This window comes from Paramisgurnus dabryanus, chromosome 8, assembly GCF_030506205.2.
Source record: "Paramisgurnus dabryanus chromosome 8, PD_genome_1.1, whole genome shotgun sequence".
NCBI lineage: Eukaryota > Metazoa > Chordata > Actinopteri > Cypriniformes > Cobitidae > Paramisgurnus > Paramisgurnus dabryanus.
Window position 1 is genome coordinate 2,100,333 of NC_133344.1, and position 23,573 is coordinate 2,123,905.

At 37.2% G+C, this 23,573-nt stretch overlaps 2 protein-coding genes and 2 long non-coding RNA genes across 4 annotated transcripts in view; 2 read left to right on the forward strand and 2 right to left on the reverse strand.

Moving 5' to 3' along the window:
* LOC135770653 (eukaryotic translation initiation factor 4 gamma 1) overlaps nucleotides 1–5,981 on the reverse strand; it is a 40,408-nt gene extending 34,427 nt beyond the window's left edge. Inside the window, 1 exon segment of the mRNA XM_065280336.2 lies at nucleotides 5,827–5,981. The gene's annotated coding sequence lies outside the window, so the exon portion shown is untranslated.
* On the forward strand, nucleotides 2,682–4,503 carry LOC135770654 (uncharacterized). The gene is made up of 2 exons (XR_010542735.1): nucleotides 2,682–3,016; nucleotides 3,800–4,503. It is a non-coding gene; the product is annotated as an uncharacterized lncRNA (long non-coding RNA).
* Nucleotides 5,982–7,287: 1,306 nt separating the features above from the next.
* On the reverse strand, nucleotides 7,288–15,586 carry psmd2 (proteasome 26S subunit ubiquitin receptor, non-ATPase 2). Its single transcript, XM_065280338.1, has 21 exons — nucleotides 15,399–15,586; nucleotides 14,920–14,976; nucleotides 13,243–13,407; nucleotides 13,023–13,144; nucleotides 12,640–12,864; nucleotides 12,397–12,555; nucleotides 12,096–12,240; nucleotides 11,809–11,869; nucleotides 11,583–11,729; nucleotides 11,362–11,468; nucleotides 11,079–11,206; nucleotides 10,899–10,986; nucleotides 10,659–10,821; nucleotides 10,410–10,511; nucleotides 9,268–9,413; nucleotides 9,032–9,115; nucleotides 8,413–8,581; nucleotides 8,207–8,301; nucleotides 7,991–8,117; nucleotides 7,778–7,896; nucleotides 7,288–7,689 (listed from the first exon to the last, which is right to left on the reverse strand). Exons 1-21 carry the CDS (start codon nucleotides 15,501–15,503, stop codon nucleotides 7,507–7,509), a joined length of 2,697 nt encoding a protein of 898 aa, XP_065136410.1. The 5' UTR covers nucleotides 15,504–15,586; the 3' UTR covers nucleotides 7,288–7,506.
* Nucleotides 15,587–20,090: 4,504 nt separating this feature from the next.
* Nucleotides 20,091–22,860, forward strand: LOC135770247 (uncharacterized). Its single transcript, XR_010542569.2, has 5 exons — nucleotides 20,091–20,391; nucleotides 21,934–21,990; nucleotides 22,135–22,196; nucleotides 22,477–22,538; nucleotides 22,698–22,860. It is a non-coding gene; the product is annotated as an uncharacterized lncRNA (long non-coding RNA).
* Nucleotides 22,861–23,573: the final 713 nt, after the last annotated feature.

Here is a 23,573-nt window from a genome sequence, read left to right on the forward strand (position 1 = left end):
CTTTAAATAAGTGCATGTTTTTGAAATGACGGCATTGTTGCTTCTGTGCAAATGACAAAAACGTAAATCTGTGAAAACAGTGACATCATGGGCCTGCATATTACACGTAGGGCTGTGACGGTGGCAAATTTTTACCACCGCGGTGGAACCATCAACCACAACCGCCGGTGTTGCGGTGGTGGGGTCCATGGGGGGGTTAGGGTGGTTTAAATGGGGAAAGAAAATAAAGTTTCACTAAATGCGCTTCCTGATGCGCGCGACTTTAACCTGGTAAAATTTTTATTTCACAACAAAAGACAAACGTGATGTGTATGTATCACTGTCACTGGAGACCAAAAGAAACTAAAGCAGACGCACAACACAGTGACATGGCTAAACTCCAACGTGCTGAGTTATGCTAAAATCCACCAGTTTAGTGGAAACGCCATACATGGTAATGTAGCGGAGATTTGTGTATTAACATAAAACAATGTTATAAATTTGTATCTTAGGCTTTAAATTACTGTACAACTTTTGTTATTATTATTTCACGTGTAAAAAACTGCAATTTTTACTTATTATTTTGTTTAATCATTCACCTGATATGTGACGTCACACAACCGCCGGTGGCACTTCACCACTGCGGTGGCATTGCACCACCGCGGTGGTGCGGTGGTCATGACAACCGCCCCACCCCTAATTACACGTTTAGTTTAATGGGTTTCTACGTGCAATGGGGTGTAAATCGGACAGTTCGTTGTGATACGATACAGTATTGATCATCTCCTCCAGCGATGCAATATTTGCTATACATCAAAAATTTATTTGATGCAATTTCGATTAGATTCGATTCATTTACAGATACTTTAATATTACGTGCTTAGTTAAGCAATTACATATTTAACAACTCACGAATGCAACAAAAATATATACCATGAACATTTAAAGGCAGGGTGCATGATCTGGATCTTCTTTTGATAGGCCCACCCCACACATACGCAACCCAGGCAATGATGTTGGTTAGTAGACACGGTCCTTACTGCTGATTGGCTACAAGTGTGTTTTGGTAGTCGGCCCTACTCCCTTTTCCAAAATTGTTTTTCAAAAATCATGCACCCAGCCTTTAAACTTTTTTTTAAAGGCACAATCACTGTCCCAACTGGGACATTTACAAAAAAAAGAGAAAAAAAATGAACAACATTCATTTAACAACAATGGCAACAGTCAAAGTCTTAAGTGTTTCAGCTGGTGTTGGCAAAGGTTTTCTGCGATATGCAATTCTAATGTTAAATGTTGCTGTAACAATATTTCTTGTGGTATATAATTTCCTAGAGATATGCCATTTTTATTAGCTATTTTTCTTTAAAAATCACTTAGATATGCAATTATCATCATAGTGAAATAAACAGGTATACATATTCTTCTGATGTAATTAAAAAACTATTTCAGACACACTATTCTTTTTAGGCAAGTTCATTGCTGTTCTTTTCCTAGCTCGTCTCAAATTTATTTTCTGCTCTCTGGTTTGAGCGCTAGGTTTACCTTTGCGTGGCAGGCTAGCCAATAGTATATAACAGTATAATGCTTTCACATGCTATGGAAAAGATGATATTTTCCATTTGTGAACTGGTATTTACCAGTGTGTTGTGTTCAAGTGCTTTTGTTATCGTACTGTATCACGTAAATAAATTGCCAGATCGCTTATTACATTACATACTTTTGGTATTTAACATAATTACCATAGCATGTGAAGAAGGCAGCATAAGACCTACTTCATGGGTATTTAGTAAGGCCCCTTCTGATTGGTCTAATTTGGACAATCTAAGCATGCAACACACAAATGATAGACACGCAAAATAAATGTAAATTATCTTATGTCTCAGCGATATGAATAGCATGATAACACTACATTTTCGGTATATCGGGCAGCTCTAGAAATATTCATATTTTGGAAGAGCTGGGACATTTTCTATAAAATCTAAAAATGTGTTAGTCTGAAAAATGATGGCCATGTGCAGCTTAGATGACTTGAGGGTGAGTAAATCACGGGTTTATTATCATTTTTGGCTGAACTATCCCTTTAATTTAGTGCATCTGAAAACTACACCTATGCAAATGAAAGCATTCAGCGTACACGAGTTTGGAGTTTGTTGCCATTGGATACAGCACTGCAGTGTGAGACAGCACCTAGAAATGCGACAGTCATGCATGAGTGACTAATACTTCATATATATACACAAACAACCAGTGCACGGCTGTATGATGACTCCAGAGATCTTTAACAATGAACTTTGACCCTAACCCAACACAAGCAGACACCAATGACACGCAACATATTACTACAAGACATATCAGTGAAGTTAACTTAAGGTGTCCAGATTCATTTATAAAAACTAAGAGTAACTGTTAGACACCTGTGACCCTACAGAGGGGCTGAAAATTTTTGATGGATGGATGACGTCTGCATGGAGGTGAAGTGTACACCCCTAATAAATTCATTCACAGTCCTACAGTTCACATGACACACACAGGCGCGCACACACACGATCATTTCCCAAGGCCAGATTGAGTAACTGCTGCGTCCTACACGTAATGCATGCGCATGGAAACCGACACACTCGCACACACACCTGTAACAGACACAGACACGAATATATGAAAGCTTTGTTGCACACATACACACAATGAGGCTCGTTACCGTGTGTCTCTTTCGGTATCTCTCTCTCTCTCTTTCTGTCGGTGTATATCACTGTCCGGTAACGCGAGACGTGCAGCGCGTCGCCATGTTCGCTGGCGCATGCGCTCGCAGAAACAGACCACGTGGGTCGCACGCACGCACGCACAGACGCAGGCGCAGCAGTGCTCTGTGCAAAACAAATCTTTATTTAACGCTTATTATACAAAAACTTTATTTGATGTTACTCATTTGTGTTTAAAGAATACACAAGACATCAACACGACTAAACATGTGGGATTAATTTTAACCAAGCTTATATTTCGAACGAAGTAAATGGCGGAGACCGAAGTACCGCGATACGTGGGTAACATTAAAAAAATCTAAAATACAAAATTTTTTAGTCAAATGTTTTAAAAGGATATAATTTGGATAAAAAGCCGTTTATTTCGTAATAAAGCTTTTTTCAGTTTGAATATTGTTTTTTAACACAAGGGAGAGCTGTTTAATATAATGTATTTGCATATTTTTTTATATAATTTTTTATTTATAGAGTTAAATATAGTATTTAAGAAATGTGACACAATTTAAGGGCTTTGGAGTTGCTGGAGTCAGTGAGAGGTTCAAATAGAATTTAAGATCCTTACAAGAAACTGAAAAATATGGCTTAGCACCTTGACATTTACATGTCAAAAAAAAAAAAAATTGCTAAGTAAGAGAAATAAATTTATCAAAAAATAAAAATCCTTTACACAAACTGTCAAAATTACAGCAACCAAATAAAGTATTTTTATATGACAAGGAAAAATTTTGCAAGAATGACAAACATACAAAAATAGGTAAATCCTTCCAAAACAGAGATGTGTATGTTCATTATCAGAAAATATGAAACATGGATCCTTCTTTAGGACCACAAATAAACATAGTGAGACAATATCTGCAAACATTTTCTTTAAATAAATTTTACATGGTAAAAAAAATCTTATTTGTAATTAAGTATTTAGATTAAAGAGTCCAAACTTGACCGCCCGCACTTATAATCAAAATGAAAAACTATAATTTTTTGGTGGAATATTGTAGTTTTTTTTTTTTTACAAATGATTAATCTGCGAGATTTATTTTTTTTACGTTCCTGTGCCCTCATAGGCCCTGTCCCAAATTTTCCCAAACTCTGGACTTGTGGACTTCCTCAGAGTCCACACTTTGATGACATCATGTAGTGCAGACCTAAGGGACCCTTGACGCAATAGGAAGAGAAGTTGCCCATCAGTGTGAACTCCTCCCATCCGTCGCATGATTGCTTTTCGCAAAGACTTCTGGGTTGGTAAAGTGTGTGGGGCCTGCAGAAGTACGGACTGCGCCGAAGACCGCATCATGGGCACACTTCGGAATGTAAAAATGACAGATGGGACACCCTAAGCCAGGAGTGGGGAACCCTGGGTCCTGGAGGGCCACTGTCCTGCAGAGTTTAGTTCCAACCCTCATCAAACACACCTGAATTTAATTTCCAAGTAATCCTGAAGACTTTAATTAGATCTTCAGGTGTGTTTAATAAGGGTTGGAACTAAACTTTGCAGGACAGTGGTTCCCCCTGCCCTATGGAATCGCAGGCTAAGCATTCACACGCAATTTAAAGCCACGAGATCGAAAGTCTACATGAAGTGCGCCATTTGGGACAGGGACATAATCTTTAATCAAAAACGCAAATCTCTTCCTCGAAACAATCTTTCCTTACTTCCGCTCATATGGTATGGCAGGTGGGCGGGGTCCGGGAAAAGATTGCAGCGATTAGCAAATAGCAACATGAACCAACTTAACTTTAATTAATAAATCAGTTCTAAGTGAATGAATTCAAGTCCAGCACTACTTTTATTTCATTTCAGAAGCTGGGATAAACGTCACAACAGAGAAAATAAGACAATCGCTAGTTTCATGGTGACTTTAATATACCAATGAAGTGTAGATAGGTAATTAAATTACTAAACTAAAAATAAAAATATTTCATCGCTAAAGACCACATGCTTTTCACAACATAGAGAGAGCCCAAACCTAAAGTGAACACACACAGATGACCTACACCTCATATTTGGGCAGTTAGTTGTTCTTTCTGTCACTTGTAGGTCAGTGAAATATTAATCCATTTTCCATGAGCAGAGAAGATAAACTCACGGTCACTATCAGTGGTATAAGAAATTAAAGCTGACTCCAGAGCAGCTGTTTCAGGTCCTTCACAATGTAACGCTGTTTATCTGATCTGTGATTCATCCATGTTTTACACATGTGGATGTCTCGCTCTGGTTTGAATTATTGTTTGACATACCCTAGTTTATGATCTCTGCTCACTTAAATTAAACACCTCGGATTAAATCTTGACATGTCATGTTTTGGACAAAATATACTATAGTGGTGAAAACATTCACAACACCTGCTCATAAACCAGAACCACAAAAACCAAATCACATCATATGTGTGAAAGCACACACAGATTCTTTATAAAGCCTTAACTTACTAAAACCAGCACACGTTTTACATCATAATAACTACCAACAACAGAACATGTATGCTGAAACGCAACAATGTGAGTGCGTGTTGCTGTAATGCTGAGTCACAATCTTCATTTAAAGGGATAGTTCACCCAAAAACAATTTTTTTTTCCATCATTTACTCACTCCCATGTTGTACAAACCTGTATTAATTTATTTGTTTTGATGACAACAAATTAAGAAATTTTGAGGAATGTTTGTAACTAAACCCATCATGAGCCCCATTCACTTTTATAATAGGTTAAAAGAATACTATGGAAGTGAATGGGGCCCCAAAACATTCCTCAAAATATTTACTTTCGTGTTCAACATAGACATTTATACAGGTTTATATCAACATGGGAGTGAGTAAATGATGACATAGTTTTCATTTTTAGGTGAAGTATCCCTTTAAATGATCAGCGATTATTTAGTGTTTAGTCTGATGTTCACGTGTTGAACACGCATCAAACTTACAAACGCAAGCGAAATGGTTTTGATCATCAGACAATCACATACACTATAAACAAAATCCAAACACAAACATCATAATATTATTAGACACTAAGATAAACAGATATAGATACACACACACGCTCACAGTCACGCGCCTGTGAAGCCGGCAGCGTCAGGGGTGCAGTCGTTTCTTACCGGGCAGGAGTTATACGTTTGGATTCGGGGTTCGTCCGGATCTGGGCCGGATCAATGGATCAATTCCAAACCGAAAGAGAGACAGAAAAAACACAACCGTCTGGACCGGACGGAACCTTTTCCGGCGGAAACCGGCGACTGGGAACTTCCGGATCGGTGACAAAAGGGAATCCCGACCACGTGACCGCAGAAACGGCGTGAGGTCAGTGTACGACTTATGAATATTAATAAAGCGTGACTGACCGAATCAACGTCATGTTCTTGACAAATAGTGAGATATAAGTTCACACACTATTTAATTTTACGGCAATTTAATACCAATGATTAAATCATGTTTTGAAGCAGTTGCCATAGCAGGATTCCTGGATTGGTTACGGTTTAGAGGCGTTGCCGGGGCGTGGTTTTTACTGACGTCACATTTAACCTACTCAAAAAACACAATTTAAGAGAAAATTTAAAGATTTGTAGTAATGAAAACCATTTTCAGTAGATTTGTTATTGTACAGCAATGTTTCTTAAGGTTGAAAAGACCACAAATATTGCGATTGTAAAATATTGACTCATGAATATTAATGAAGTTCATTCTGACTAATAAACGAAGGTATTAAAACTATTTGTAAAACAATTATGTGAATTATTGGATTAACTTTAATGTAAAAATCTCTTAATTTATTTTGCTCAAGTGTTATGAATGAAACTCAATTGTGTGTTAAATAAAAAACATTTTATTTTTTGGGATTGATGGCGATGAATCACATACAAAATAAAAGTGTTTGCATAATATACGAGTGTGTGCTGCCTGTATGTTATTATATTTCTATATAAATACACACATTCGTGTATGTATTTAAAAAACATTTACATGTGTATATAATTATTTATATTTTCTAAATATTTTAAACAAAAAAACAATAATAAAGTCACCTTTCTTTTGTATGTGGTTAATCTTTGAGATATGGTATCTATTCTATCAGCCAGTTAATAATTTAATTATTATTGATTATATTTACAAAAGCAAATTGCGAAATATCATATAGAGAATGAAGTATGCAATATTTCTCTGTGGTTATAGTCAACATTAAATTAAAAAATAAAATCTAAAATAAAAAATTATACAATTAGGATCACACACTGAAGATGTTTATTTTATAATAAAGCTGTAAAAGATGACACTTAAATCACAGATGACAGATTTAACACGCGAATGATGCAACAGTCTGCGACAAAATGACCACTTCCACTTAATATAAAACGCTATGAAAGTGTAGTTATATAATTAAATTACTAAACTACATCTAAACTTTAAATTGCTTTACCTTTTTTTTTTGTTTATTGCCAAGCAATAATTTTTTAACATGAAAGGTCCTATTAAGAAATGGCATCTCTTCTACCAGAGTGTAAATAATTTTGATCTTCCAATTCATGTTCGTTTCAAGTTTAAGTAAAACACCAACACAAACATAAATCACAATTATTTATTTTTGTATCTCAACCTTTTACATAACAAGTAACAAAACAAATCAAAAAAGAGAGAGAGAGAAACATCAAGTACTATAAGCTGCTGTTAAGAAGGAAACATCTGAGAGGCAGACGGGTACAAAGGGCTAGCGCGAGGCGTCCCAAAATATTTTACAGGCATGTCAGAGGTCCCTATTGCCGTGTGCATCTGTCTGCGAGCGTCTAGGCGTCATAGTTGGGGTTTTTGCGCAGTATGACGAAGCCTTCGAGAATAGGTGTGACAGGGATGTACTCCTCGGTTGCCAGTTCTGCTCTCTCACCGTGAGCAAGCAATACTGGTGTGGTGTGAGTCTGAAAGCCTGTGATGGCCTTGGGTTTACCCGCCTGACCCACCACATCCACAGCCTGAAAAAAAAACAGTAAGAGATGTATTAATTATTAATTCTTCATATACCGAAGGACAGCAGTTAGGTCACATGACACACACACACACCTGGCCGACACGGACAGACACCGGCAGAGGTCTGAGCTCTTCATCAAAGGTGACCAACATGCGAGGCTGCATCGCTGCCACCAGCCCATACAAAACATAATGAGACTTGCCCAGGATAACTGCAGAAAGAGAGCGAGCAAACATATAAAAATGTATAGAGTGTATATCAGGTTTCTTTTAAATGATGATCCTCAGAGCAAACAAAGCTTTTACTGTTTTTGACGTCGAGGAAGGACACCAGTACAGTGAGGAGTCCAGCGACAGCCACCTGACTCATGAGCTGTCGATCACTGTGGTACGGACACAGTGTTAATGTGCCTTTACCAAGATGTGTGAGACCCTGAGAAACAAACACAAGGTTACAATTTTAGTCACGTGACCTTTATCCTCACAATTATACATCTATTGACAGTCATTTCTGTAGCGCACCTGTGCGAGTCGAACCATGAAGAGGTTGTTGGGGTCTTTGGCGTGATACTGTGCCAACTGTCTGAGCATAGCAGCCAAACGTGCATTATTCGTGCCTGCCAAAAAAACAAAAACAGTAAGGTTCACAACAGCACACTCTGATTGGCTGATAAACTGTGATGTCATCAGCGTGACGCGTATTTTAGGTTAAAAAAATCTTGACTGACCACTGCCGACCATTCCCATGGCAAAGATGGAGTTGTGAGAGACTTCTGGGTCGGCGTCGTGTGAGAATTTGCTGAGGGTGTCCAGAATGTTCAGCCGTGGGTTCGACACAGAGATGAGGGCAAGTGCTAAGGGTACAGCTCGTCTTAATGTCGGCTCACCGTAACGCAACTACAGGACAGAAAAACATGAAAGAAAATATATTAGAGGTGCTTTCACACATACAAAACATTTTTGCTTTTTTTAAGTCACATGAAATTAACCTGTACTTAAAATTATCGACATTACAGTGCTTTGTGTAGTTTTGTATTGTGGCCATGTGTAAACATAACATTAACACATAAAACATTTTTTAAATCAGAAGGCACAATGTAAAATCAGTTTCTAAAAAAATAACAGCGAAATTATTTATAACTACAACTTAAAACAATTTATATAATTGTGGAAATAAATTAAAATGAATGTATTTGCAGCATCCCCACAACTTTCACAATGTTGCTTTATTTTAAATTGCTTACAAGAAATAAGTGATAAATGTTTGATATCATCCAGTCACGTTTAAAAATAATTTCATGGCTTCATCATCTGAAAATTATTTGTGTGATATTAACAGTGACTCACCAGGTGACCAAACGTTCGCAGAGCCATTTCTGAACCGATCTCCTCACCCATAGCGATGAGAGCAATACCCAACACCGCCACACCCTGAGGGGGCAGCAGAGAGCAAAATGAGTCTAAGTCCTGTTTGACATACTGACGAACACAGGCACATGCATGCACACAAACGTGCACGCACGCACACATATGCACACACGCATAAAAAACGCACACAAATGCAAACACGCGCACACACTCACCTGGTGAGAGCCCATATCTGACGCAGTGTCTTTCTTTTCTTTGTCTTTTTTGTCTTTCTTGTCTTTGTCATCATCTTTGTCTTTAGTATCATAATGCTCGCTGCAGATGTGTAACAGCTGCTGAACCTTCAGAACGTTACCTGAACCTGAGAGACAATAAGAAAAAGACAATAAGAAAACTGACAGTGAAGTGAGGGCATCATCGTGTGGTTTATATACCAGCACTTAAACGTTTGGACACATATTAACATGAAGTTAAATCAACACATGTTCAGTATACATCAACACTTCTTTCATATTAGGCTTATTTGACACACCAAATAACTAGTTTTTAAAGGGTCATGAAATAATAAACAACATTTTCAGAGATGTTAACAGGGATGTTTGTTAATTTTAACAGTAAAGAAACAGTAGCTCTATTTTCATCTTCTAGGTTTAAAAATATACATTGTGTCACCATCACAAGTTGTAACTTGGCGATGTACTGCAGTGCATATTATTAAAAAAAAATTCATGGGACTATTCTTAGCCAATTCATGAGACTGTTCTTAGCCAATGAGAAGACGTTTCACTTAATTATTCATAACAGCACATGGTGTGTGCATGTGTTTTGTGCCGGTGTCATTCTGCTTAGGACCCCGACTAGTACCTAGCACTAATGCCTGATCAAAATTTGTTCTTGCGATATCTTGTTACTAATGACTATTTGAAGCTGTATATGCTAAATACTTGATCAAAATTTAAATCAATAAAATATTTCTTTAAAATAAAAGCTTACAATTCATGTAGCAGACACGTCAGCAGTTTTGTGTCATCATCTGCTTAAAAATACTTTTGATATTTTTGTAAATCATAAACATACATACCTTACGAAAATGAACCATATTTTATATAATACTTAAAGTGTAGTAATCATAAATTACCATTTTAAAGCGTGGTTTAAATATATAGTAGGCTAGCAACCCGTTAGCTGTATGCTAAGCTATTAAAGCTAACTAAAAAAACTCTTAATTAGATTTGTTTAATCTCACTATCTATCTATAACCTCAGGATATGAAACATAATTTAACCCTTTACTGTGGTTGAAGTCAGGATTATATAGGGTGTGTTACTTGCAGCCCATGCAGAAATGTTTGACTCACCTGCATATCCGCAGATGTCCACCAGCGTGTTGGCAAAACTGCGGTAGGGTTCAGGTACCACCTGTAGAGCTGCTAGCGTTGTTTCAATCGCCTCACCTTTACCTGTACAAACACACACAATCATCCAATCAGGACAATCATACAGCTGTCATTTCATGGATTCTAATTGGCTCTGTGATGTTCAGTAAGTGAAAAGTGTAATAAATTCAAAATCATTGTGTTGTTATGAGCTGTGTTTAAAGACCTTACCGAGGTGATTGAGTCCAAGACCGAGTGGCAGCCAGCGGGCATAAGTGTCCTTTAGCTCCTGTTCGCTCTTCTCCATGATGGTTTGAAGGATGGTGGAAGTGACATCACCATTACAGGAGCCCACAGCGATCATTCCACACGCTAGCGCCGTCACTCCAGCCACCTGCAGACAAACACAGATGAGTTAAACACAGAAATGCAATGCTGCACCAGTGAGAAACCCGCCGGACACTGACGTACCTCCATGCTGGATTTTGAGTCGCCCATAACCGGCAGCAGGAGTGAGAGAACGTCCTCTCTGTTAGAACCAGCGTACGCCAGACCCAGCCTACAGAGAGATGAGAGGTTAATCTTACAGACAGGAGGATAAACACAAATAATATTCATAATGCTAAAATCAGTTAAGGTGTTGTAAATCACCCAAAAATGGCTCCGATCCTCATGATGTTACTGTTGTGCAGGACATAATCTGACAGAAGAGCCAGCGCAGGGTCACACTCATTACGAACACCAGAATTCACAATACCACACGCCAACAGCGCCCCCGACTGGAGAGAGATACACACATATACCATTCAGTACTAAACACCATGAATAGTGTGTGTGTGTGTGTTTGTGTGTGTCCTGTTGAGTGTGTAACAAGTGTGTGCATACTGTTGATTGCTGTGGAGTGCACTACGTGTGTGTGTGTGTGTGTGTGTACCTTGATGTAGTCCTCAGATGAATAAAGATATTTATCAATCTGTGTTAAACCTCCATCCACATCCCACAGCAGAATCATTCCTAGAGATGCCGCAGCACTGAGCATGCCTGAAACACACAACCCGCAACACACAGCAGAAAAGTTTTAGACGTGTAACTTATATTATACTGGATTACTGTAGAATAACAGAGACATAGTTTGAAGATGGGAGTGTTTCTCACCGTGGTCCTTGTTCTTGTACAGCCATTTGTTTCCGTCCTCAGTGAGCAGTTTGTCCTGACCGAACGCTGCGTTGACGAAGCCGTTCACAAATGAGGAGGCCAGATTCATACGAGCAGAATCCACCTGTGATCCACTGCCTCCAAACCCTGAGAGAAACCAAAAGACAGTCAAACACTAAACACTAAAGAGAAGCACGACAGACTGAGATGTGAAGAAAGATCTTACTGTTGTTCTCCAGGTGGGTTTTATAGATGTCATCTGGGACTTTAGGCTCCATGATATCCAGCTGGGTGTGGAACAAAAAAAAAAAGAGATCAACAAATGTTATACACAGGGGGCGGCGCCTAGATATTCGAATATATTCGGATACATTGCATGATATTCGAAATCCGTTCGAATTTGATTTTTCTCAAAAGTGACAGCCCTATGTCCAGATGGAGATTAATAGTTTTAAATTTTCAGCCAGAACATATACTCGATTAGTTGTGTGATATCTCCGGGCGGTTGTGTACCTCTCTAGCCAGTGCCAAAAAGTTGCTGTTGAGCTGCACGTTGGACATGATCTCTGTCAGATCTTCATAATCCTCCACGTCTTCATTGAGCTCCAAGAACATGCCATGTCGACCCAACATAAACGCCATCTGTTTCTGAATGACTCTACACACAAAACACACATTAAGAGGGATGTGTTAAATGTAGGATTCATTATTTACAACTCCCAAAGTATTTGAGTAAATGACTAGAAATTAGTTTTTAATTTTACACAGGTCTTTAACCACATATAAAAACAGCTTTAGTGATGTTATGTCATACATGTCCTTGCAGGATGTGAAGATATTCTCCACCAGCTCCACATCATTGAGCATCAGCGCCAGTCTGAGGGCTTCTGGGTAACGGTTAAACTTGCGGAAGATATTGAGAGCACATTTCAACAGAGCTGAGTTTTCAGGCTCGGGGACATAACTCACACAGCTGGAGAGACAGAGAGACACACAGATATCAGAACAGTCAAATGTGTGTGTGTTAAGAGGGATTGTGGGTAAGCGTGTCACTCACCTGGTCAGGTAAAGACAAACTTTAGCATAAGCGTTTTCATCAATGTATATTTCCAGCATGTCGAGTCGTTCGATCTCCATGAGGAGGTCACAGGCCTCATGCTCGGCATTATGGGCCATGTTATAGGGAACGATTTCTTTAACAAGTTTCAATAAAACTTCCTGTTGAGCTTTATCACCTTCCTCAATCTCTTGCCATTCCTTCGCAACCTCTCCCGCGAGATGCCTGAAAACACACACGCAATGTTTTGGATTAGGTTTAAGGGATTGAAGGATGTTAAGATGATCAGAATACACATCAGGTAATGAGACAAACAATATTAGATTTGATTTGTCATGTTATATAAAGAAGTGTGATCATTTCACATGCTTCTGTTTGCCCACCTGACGTATTCATGACCCCATGATGCCAGCTCCTCCTGTGAGCCCAGCAGACGATATTTGAGACACTCTCGCTCATTGCTCATTGTCATAGCGAGCACAGAGACAACGTCAGCACAGAAATGCTGTGTCAAACAGAGACAGATGTTAGATATACTGCATATAAACATTCATTTATTGTTATAATATACCTTTACACAAGTAATGAACTAACATCACACACCTTGTTCTCCCCTGCGCTCATGTTCTGGTAAATCTCTTTGAGTTTGGCATAATGGGGTCGCAGGAACTTGAGTGGTTTAGGCACAGAGGTCATGGAGGTCGTGGATGAACGAATCTGACGGCGTAGTTCTTCCAGAGCAGGACGGTATAGAGATGTGTCCTTTTCCTGAAAAACATAAAGAGAGAACATACACATAACCTTCTGGACTTTTGACTACTTAACTAGACCGGATTTAAAACAATGAGAGAAACTAGCAATGAAATGACACAATGCAATACTGTGGAGTAAAACGGAGTATTCTTCTGGTAATAGAACAGGGTAAACTTCTTACATTTTCATCAAAGATAGGGATATTTCAGCAAGATAAATCGAAATAATACAAATGTGCACATCGCAATGGTTTGCAATTGAATTAATTTATTTTAATGTTTCAAAAAGTTACGTATAGTCAAAGTTTTAGTATAATGCAGAAAGCAGAGACTGTTGAGACAGTGATGTTTTCTTTTTCCCAGAAAAAAAAAAAATTTTTGATTTGATTTAACAAACTTAAAGCATTATCCTATCACATTTTTATTCAATCAGGTCATCCAGAAAAACGCGCAATCTTTTGTGATTGTTGCGGGCAAAAATGTTTGATCTTGCGGGCACGTTTTCTTAAAAAAATGCGATGGAATATGCGAGATATTTATGCAATTTTATGCGATGAAATTGTGTGAACTTGCCAAAACTGTTTGCACCTTAAGATTGATGTTCATGTCGCATAATTACATCACTTCCTAACGTTCCCATGACAACAGGGGACATGGCTGCACATGTGTAAAGTAAATGCAACATTTTCAACTTTCTGCTAAGATATGTATGACTTTTTGCAACGAAAATGAGGGGATTATGAAAGCATGCAAGCCCCGTATATTCTGCGAGCAGAAATCTGTGGCTGATTATGCATTGAATCATGCGATCACATCATCAAATTTTCTGGAGGGACTGATCAATATACAGCTCTAATCAAATATATATAAAAAATTTTTTTTTACAATAACATGCAGTGATGTCCAAGAGGAACATTTTATTAAATACAGTATTGTTCAAAGTCTTAGGCCGCCATCACCACCAGCTTTGTTGTTTTGGCAAAGTTTTAATGTCATTCCTATTTATTTTTCACTCTTTTTATTAAGAAACAAACAGAAAATACAGGAATATATACATATATACATACATATTTAGAGTAGAAGCTAACTAAAGCCGGCAAATTGAGCGTATTCATGTCTTTTTTACTGTTAACAATTTCCGTTAGGTTTAGTTAACTCAAAATGTTCAAGCGTCCAACTACGCATGAATAACGTGATTTATTTGCTACTGGTATAAACGCACTTGTCCAGAGTTTGTTGATATTGCTCAAGTAGAAGGGGATTTTACTCTAAATACTTAATAATTCAGCTCATACTTTTATACAGTTTTTAATACTACATACACATTTTCTCTATTTTCTGCTTGTATTCTAAAGAAATAATTATATATGACCACTATACAATTGCAAAAACAACAAATCTAATGATGGCATAGTGGCCTAAGGCTTTTGAAAAGTACTGTATATAATTTATTTATTAAGAAATACGTTAATTTCATGTTTCAAACAGTTGTCTAAATGAAAGTTTATCAACAATAAACACAACTTACACCCAATCTCTCCACGAGCATCTCCAACTCCTCCTGAAGCTGTTTGTCCTCCTCTGACTACACAACAAAACACATCAATTAATTTAACAACTTACAAAAACACACAAACACAAAGGTCAGCTGTTATATCAAACCAATTAAACTTTTGAGATCAATAAAGTATTTAATCTAACAATAAATCGACACACATAATCCATTTAACAAAACAGCTTCAATATATCTAACGTTATGTCATGACTATCGAGCGATATTTATGCATATAATCGCAGTGTTTTGTACTAACGTTTACGTTTATTTAAAATAATCATATTAATCGATAAATGGTGAGTAAATACTGAGTGTTAATGTAGTGTGATACTTAGAAAAAATATTAAAGTTGTTGTGTTGTGTATGAATGTGTGTTGAGGATCTGGCCTGCAGTGACTCAGGCGGATTCAGTCTCTCTGTGTGTAGCGCGTGTATTTCTTTCTCTTTCTCACCAGCTCCTGCTCTTCTTTCTTCTCTTTCTCTTTTCCCGCAGGTTTTTTGTCTTTCTCCTCTGTGATTTCGGCCTGTTTCTTCTCTTTTTTAGCGGTTTCCTCCATTGTTAAAGCGGCTGTTTCTCCGGATAAGATTCGACACCGCTGATGCTGTTTCTTCTTCTGCGGATGACGGGTAAGCGAATAAGCCGCTCTACTGACACCTGCCGACTGCACTGAGATCTGCACAGCGCTGCACTGCCACCTGCCGACTGCACTGAGATCTGCACAGAGCTGCACTGCCACCTGTCGACTGCACTGAGATCTGCACTGCACAGCCGTCTGCCGATTGCGCGCTGCAAGAATGTGGCAGCACCTGTTGGGTTTGGCCATGCAGAAGTAGATTTTCAAAAACATGAACAACATGTTTTAAACCAGAACAAATAGTATGAAAGTTTGTTTACTGTTGAAAATCACTGAGAAATAAATGTGTACTTAAATAAACCTGAAGAATAGTTATCTTTAGTTATCTAATAATATTTTGATCAACGTGAATGCTTTAAGACTTTCTCAGAAGAAACCAAATTAATCAAAATGGGCATATCTGTGAATAAAGAGGTTGTTGATATATTTAAAGAAATAAAATAAAAGAAAAACCGAAAGTAAAACAGTGTGTGCTGTGGATCACGCGATATTCTCTCTCAGTGTGTGTTTTACTGCGGCGCTGCACAGACCGTTTGACATCAAGTATCGCGAGAGCAGACTATCCGTATTTTTTATTTCTACATTTTTATTATGCATTAATAACTTGTACAGAACAAGACAATATATGAATTATAGTACACAATATCGTGGGTTACATTAAAATAAACATAAAGAAAGTTAAGCTAGCTTAAATAATTGACACCACTGGTAGAGTCCTACAACCAGCAGAGTTTTTTTTGGGTTCCTCAAGAAATGTAAATATATATCAAGATCTTTCTTAAGGATGAAAAAATGAGTTTTCTTTGAGAATTTACATTTGTGAATATAAGATTTAGCAAGGAGAAACAGCAAGTTAAGAATAAACTTAAAATGATACAGGTCTAATCTCAGAGTTTCACCAAAGAACACAGTTTTTTGGTTTATACAGAAATTTAAAGATAGATATTTTCTAACAAAATTTAAAAAGTCAACCCAAAATATTTTGCAATACATACATTCACAAAATAAATGAACGATTCATCAACCTGATGATAAAAGGTGCACAAGGGGAAGATATTAAATTTAGCAAAGTTATAATTAACCGGGTAGCAATTGTGAATAATTTTAAAATAAATCTTAACAACTTTATTAGGTAAAAAAACTTCGGAAGGAGCCAGAAATCTTCCCATAATATATTATCAAATATGTTATTCCAAAATCTTACACAAGCAGGTAAAGATAGATCTCTGTAGAATTGAGCAATTTTTTGTTTAATAATCTACTGAAAGGATTTTGATCAACAAATAGATTAATGTTGTCAAGAGCATAAAGAACCTTTAGGCCCATGGGGTTGACTAAAGGTTTCATACAATCAGGAATTGCCCCAAAAACAATGGCATATTCTCTTGGGGGGGGGACTGGAAAAGAGAAATCTTGCATAAAATGTTCATTGGAGAGCAAGACACCCCTCTCATCTATCAGTTGACTCACTGAAAGTATATTGTTATCAAACCAATTATTTAAGAAAATACTTATTTTTAAATTTAATATTTTGATTGTTCCAGATAACATAGTTATGTGGAGAAAATGTATAATTATAAATCAGGGACCAGCATATTAAAGCCTGTTTACGAAAACTTATTTCAGAAGACATGATTCCTTTCATATCACATATGAAAACATATTTTAGGAACTCTACATATCTTCTAGATGCCCTTTTAACCCCATCAGACACCCTAAAGTGACCTACCATCTTGCTTCCCAAAATTCCAGTCCAAATGATTACTCTGCCTCTCCCTAATGTTACAGTCTTGTTTGATCATAGTGGCTATTCACCAACAATCCAGAATGACATTCATTTACATTATTCAGTGTATACTATTACGGTATGTTAATGAATAAAACTGTTAAAATGTCTTTATGTATTGTGAACTCACAGCAAATGTTTCATTTTTGCAAGCTTTGGTTGGGGTTGAAATACAGCTTTATGCACTGAAGGATCCCGTATTAAAGGGGTTCTTGGGATTCCAGAGACACCAGCAGGTTTAAATACATGTTTGCTTCTTAACGGTGCTTTTTTATTTTTTATCTTTTCCTAATAGTTTCCTTAAAAAGCCTTCATATAGTCAAATCCTTCTGAACTGGGAATCACTCATAAATTTTATAATAGTTTAATGATTTCTGTTTAGGTCCACCAAATATAAATTGTTATAGGAAATACATTGCTTTCTTAAGATAATTCACACTTTTTTGTCTTTAAAAATATATATATTTTTTTCATACCCATATTGTAGGAGAACTACAACTTGTTTAATAATTTGAAACATAATATTTTTCAAAGTATTAAAGTATCTTTTGACATTTTTATTTCATTTAAATATAATAACACCCACACTGTCATATAAGTATTGAGGGTAAAAAATACTTTGTAAACTTACTGACTGTATTGGAAAAATTAACAAAAATGTCATGTGCATAATAATTTGGAATGCAGTGTAGTGCAGCTAATTAAAAAGAACGAGAAATTATAGCATAAATTGGATTTTGGCAATGCCAGTGATTTTGTTCATCTCATTCATTTGTCAGACAGACGACCTTTTAGGCTCCCATTCCCACTGGGCAATGTGACATCGGAGTGATGTCGTTTTAATGGGCAAATTCAGTACATCGAAGGGGTTGTCTTTTTACGCCAGGTGACGTCTTTTGACGTCTACTGCATGTCTAAAAAATCATGTTTGTGGGATCTTTGTGTAAATGAAAGTCGTGAAACCATACAGACACAAATCTTGGGCAACTATCACTGCAACAGCGAAACACTTCAGTCACTTCTTGCCAGCTGTGGGAATCGAACCAGCAACCTCTGGTTTACAAACAAGTCTCTCTAAGCACTAGGCCAATTTGTGTTTTTCATGTTAAATTGTTTACAGATTTTTTAATTGTAAATTTAGATGAATTTGTATGTAATTCAAGAAAACTGAAAAAATACTGTATAAATAATATAGGTTATTTATATGTATTAATCCTGTTTATCCAACAATGTTGATTTTTTTAAAAATAAACACATACAGTATATGCCTAATCATGTAATATATACATATAGGCCTGTCATAGATGTCCAAATGATGTCCAAAAAATGACCCAGGTCAAAGGTCAAATGTTGACCGTAAGTATGACATCCAAGTAGGTTCATGGTTGGATGTCCAAATAGTGGACCTAGTTTGGACGTCAAATAGATGTCCAGAATTGGTCATGGACCGAAGGACAGACATGATCTGCACGTCTATCCGACGTCCAGTGTTTAGTGGGTATCGCTGGTTCCCCCATTTCACTATCAGAAGTTAAAGAGTGTGCTTTCTGAAATGGAGGAGCAGGATATCATACATAAGTCTCACAGTGAGTGGGCTTCATTGAGATCTCAGGATATGTGTGGACTATCGGTGGCTGAACGCTAGGACTGTCAAGGATGCCCTCCCCTTGCCTCACCAGGCAGATTGTCTGGTGGCCTTGCTTTGTTTATAGTCGCGCTTTGGTCCGCAACGCGAGCCTCCACTGATCACGCGTCTCAACAACCAGACGAGGCATTTAGAGTTGACGCACTCGCTGTCGCACTATTCTTTTAATTCAAAAGCAGCGTGCATCTGAGAGCGCGCGTCTAGTTTCTGCGTGCGAGCAGATAGAGGCTGTTTCTTAATATGCATTCTTCAGCGATCTTGTGTCCTTGTGTCTTTGCTCTACGTCATCATTAATCGTTAAAGTTCAATTGCAATTCTCAAGAACACAAGTACGGAGGATGCATGAAAATACCTGGATGTGTTCTTGATGTTGAGGATGTATCGAGTGCAGAGTTGGGCCTGGTCCCAAATGGCACACTCCGGACTTGTGGACCGACTTCGATGACGCGAGTCCAAGAGGGTGCACCGAAGTGATATTTGGGGACAGACTCGAGATTCATGCCGGAAAAAGGAATAGAAGTTGCCCATCAGTGTGAATTCCTCCTTTCCGCCGTCTGATTGGTCTGATTTCTCTTTTGCAAGGACTTCTGGGTTGGTAAAGTGCACAAAGCCTGCTGCAGTGTGGGCTTTGCAGAAGACCCCATCAATGAGCACCCTTTGAAGCGTAAAAATGACAGATGGGACACCCTACGGACTCGTAGACTAAGCAAGCACGCGCAATTTAAGGCCATGAGACTGAAAGTCCACATGAGGTGCGCCATTTGGGACAGGACGCTGAGAACGCTTTACGCCCCAGAAGTCATTGTGGCAAAACAATGGCGGAGGTCAGGTGCAGAGAGAGTCGTGCTCGATCATTATATTAATGTACTTTCGCGCTACAATCATGCGCTCTCGACATTTGACAGGGAAAATAACGCCATAAAGAGTGGTTCCGTAGGAAGCATTTCAAGGTCCTGGAGTGGGCTAGAAGTGGGATACTTCTTTCGTGCCATAAAGTGGAAATAAATGATTTGAAAATCATACAATATGATTTTCTGGATTTTTTTAGATTATGTCTCTCAAAGTTGAGGAGTTGTACACTGTTAGATGTCGCTGTAGATTTAGCAGCACTGTACTGTAAAAATCCACAGTACTATACTGTATGTGTACATTACAGTACAGTACTGCAGTTCATAATGCATTCTGGGTAAATTTGTTTGAGCGGGAAAATTTTACAGTATATTTTGGTCTTGATGTAACCTTGCTGTAGCCATTGCTGTAATGTGCCAGGTGTACTTGCAATAATCAGTGAAAGTGCGCCAACGTCAAATCACACAGACAGAGGGAGAGCACAACTCTTGGCTGCAGCTGAAGGAGGACGATTGATTTCTGGCAGTTCGGTAAGTTTGAAATATTTCTGTTTCATGAAAACTTAATTTTTAGTTTAAGAATGTTGTCAATAGTTTGTCACAATATTGTTTTAAACGTGCAATGAGAGAGAAAAACGGTCGCCAACAAAGTTTCAATCTCCCTCAGAAAGTAAGCTAACGTAAACGTTACACACAGATGTCTACCGCTGCTTTAACTCGCTTTACACCTTTTTAAATGAATATAGGGTTGTTTTAACTAAATTATGACGGTTTGGTGAGTTTATATTGTGTTGAAAGTGTGGTGACAATGAAACTATTTTTTAACGAAATGGACAAAGACAACCCGCCAGCGCGGTCTTGCGGTCCCAGCATAATGGTCGTTTATCTCGGCGTTTCATCCGTTCAGTTAACGTCAGAGAAAAGTATTAAGTTCGACTGTTTGGTAAGGCTGACTCGTGGTTGTAAACAGATAGGACTTGACACGCCGTACACAGCATACTGTAGTACCGAACTCCTCCACAGAAGTGAAAACAAGAAACCTCATATTTAACTGGATACATGCATCGAACTCATCGCAGCTTTAACTTCGACCAAATATAATTCAGACCTGGGCTCATCTTAATATCAGATGAACGAAAGGGATTGCCGCGCTTATTGTTGTTGTTGTTATTATATTACGGTATATCCGCAAAAGCAGAGAATATCTTCTCTAAAGCGTTTTACACTCCCAGTAAGTTGTCCAATACATTTTTATGGCATATTGTTTCCACCACTTCAGATGCATTACACGCTGTATATATAAGTTTCCAAAACACATCAAATCAATGCTCGAAAAGAGAATGGGCTCCGCATTTACGTACCTTTGTCTTCTCGTCTCTGTCATCTGATCCTTCATCTCTGGATGTAAAATAATCCATAATAACATCGTGTAGAAAACTGGCATCACCAGGATTGCTCAGATTTAGGCGATCATGTTTATCTTTAAAGTGAGCAGCTAGCTACTAACTTGTTAAAAAACTTTGCGTGAAATAGTGTTACACCGCAGCCGGTCCGGGTAAAACATTAAAGGGACAGTCCTTTTACCTTGTCACTATAAATCGCTATTTTCTGCAGTAAACGAGACATTTTCAGAGATTTTCTGTAGACAAGATGTTATAGAATAATAATAATTTAAAAAAGACTTATTTAGATATTTATATATAATATATAATATAACAACTAATATATATATATATATATATATATATATATATATATATATATATATTTGTTTTACAACTGACTTAACACTTACAGTAATGTTTTATTTGTTAGCATAGCATGATATTAGATTTAAACACTTAATACATTTTTAAATCAATCACTTTGTCTCTGCACAATGAACATTATCAAATATTATTAATGTTGTAAAATATATTGTTCATTGTTAGTTCATATTAGCTAAGGCATTACCAAATGTTAAGGAATAAACTCTTATAGTAAAGTGTTACTAAATTTTATTTTACCATTTCCTTCACAATGTCTACTTATTTCTATGGCTAACAGATTTTGTAACATTTGTCTTTTTTACAGTCTTACCATTGCTTGTAAGCTGGATTGGGTAAGATGGATCATCTTTAAAGGCACCAGGCAAGTACATGATGTACAGTTACAAGTCATGTATTTTTTCGACTGCAATATTAAATGCTTTCACCACGTCACATGTAAAAGTACACAGGAATGTGCTGATCACTTTTTATTTGTAGTTTACATGAGTGTCATTGCACTTTTCAGGAGTTAAGGCAGATGTGGAGGCACAAGGGGTGACACCAGACACACACCAAGCACATTGTTCGGTAAGTTTGCACTTTACCACTACAGTTTCTTTAAATACCCATGTATACACTCATTCACTCATTCACACACAACACTGTAACACGACCATACACAACATGTACACAATTGTCTTAGTTTGCCATGTAGAAATATACAAACAGAAATATTCAGACTTTGGTTATAAGAAATTTAATTTAATAATTGTATTTATTTAGCAGAGGTGTCCCTGGACTTTATTGACAAAAGATTTTGTTTTCAGAATAAGTGTCCAAATCAGTAACAATTGTACTTTCTGTTCAGGACATTCAATCATGACATGATCCAGGTGGATGCTGTCCATTGAGGAAAGAGTTTGTTCAGAGGTAAGTGAATCTTCTGTATTTTAATGTAATTAGGTGTGGAACAGTAGAATAAGAGCAAAAGGTTTCAGAATAGGAGTAAATTCAAGGCTGAGTTTAGTTTTTTAAGAATCTTTTTCTATCTTATATTTGTTGACTTAATGTTTATGATATTTCTAACAGGTTTCTGGATAGAATTAATTCCAAAGATGGGAAAAAGTGCACATCCAGACAAGGAGCAAGCAAATAGACAAGGAACTTGGTGCAGAGAAAAGCTGTGGCCATTAACCCCCATGTGAACAGCTTCATGCAGTCCCTGATTGAGTTTGAATGGACGACTTCAAAGTAAAGGCCACTGTGGTCTGTCTGCCACAGTTTAATGCATTTATTTATTTTTAGTGTTCAATGAAATTCAAGTAGAATATTTAAAACTATGGGCCAGTGTTCTTTTTACCACAGTGAAATGTTACCTTTAAGTCGATGATGGACTTTAAACTGAAAACTTCAAACTATGGAACAGTGTTCTATTTGCCAGAGTTAAATATGTTACAGCAGGGGTCTCCAAACTTGTTTATACTTGTTGATTTTATTTTATGTTACTTGATTATATGTTTATTATTGTTTAAAATCTTGTTTTAAATGTTTTGTTTCAATTAAATGTTTTTTTAAATAAAATTTTGATACAAACATTGCTTGGATTGCCTTTTAATTCATTATGTCATGTCAAGGATAGCATTTTTACCATATTAATAACTATAGATTTAAACCTAAATCTCTATCTATTTTATATAATATTATTGTATTAACTGTAATAAGTAATAAATAGTATTTATGGGTCAATATAGACATTACAGTAAATTACTGTAAAAATAGACTACTGTAATAAAATATTGTAAAATTACAGTACAGTACTGCTTTGTAACTATACAGTACTAGTTTGTGTACTGTAAAATGGTATTACAGTACAGTACTGTAAACCCAAAATACAGTAACTTACTGGCAACCGTGCTGCCAGTACCGTACTGTAAAAATACAGGGAAATCGTTAACAGTGTACCTA

Coding starts and splice junctions, on each gene's coding strand:
- psmd2 (XM_065280338.1), bottom strand. CDS start 15,503: ATGGAGGAAACCGCTAAAAAAGAGAAGAAACAGGCCGAAATCACAGAG. Junction 14,977..15,398: donor AGAAAGAAGAGCAGGAGCTG/GTGAGAAAGAGA, acceptor TTTGTTGTGTAG/TCAGAGGAGGACAAACAGCT. Junction 12,865..13,022: donor TGGGGTCATGAATACGTCAG/GTGGGCAAACAG, acceptor GTGTGTTTTCAG/GCATCTCGCGGGAGAGGTTG.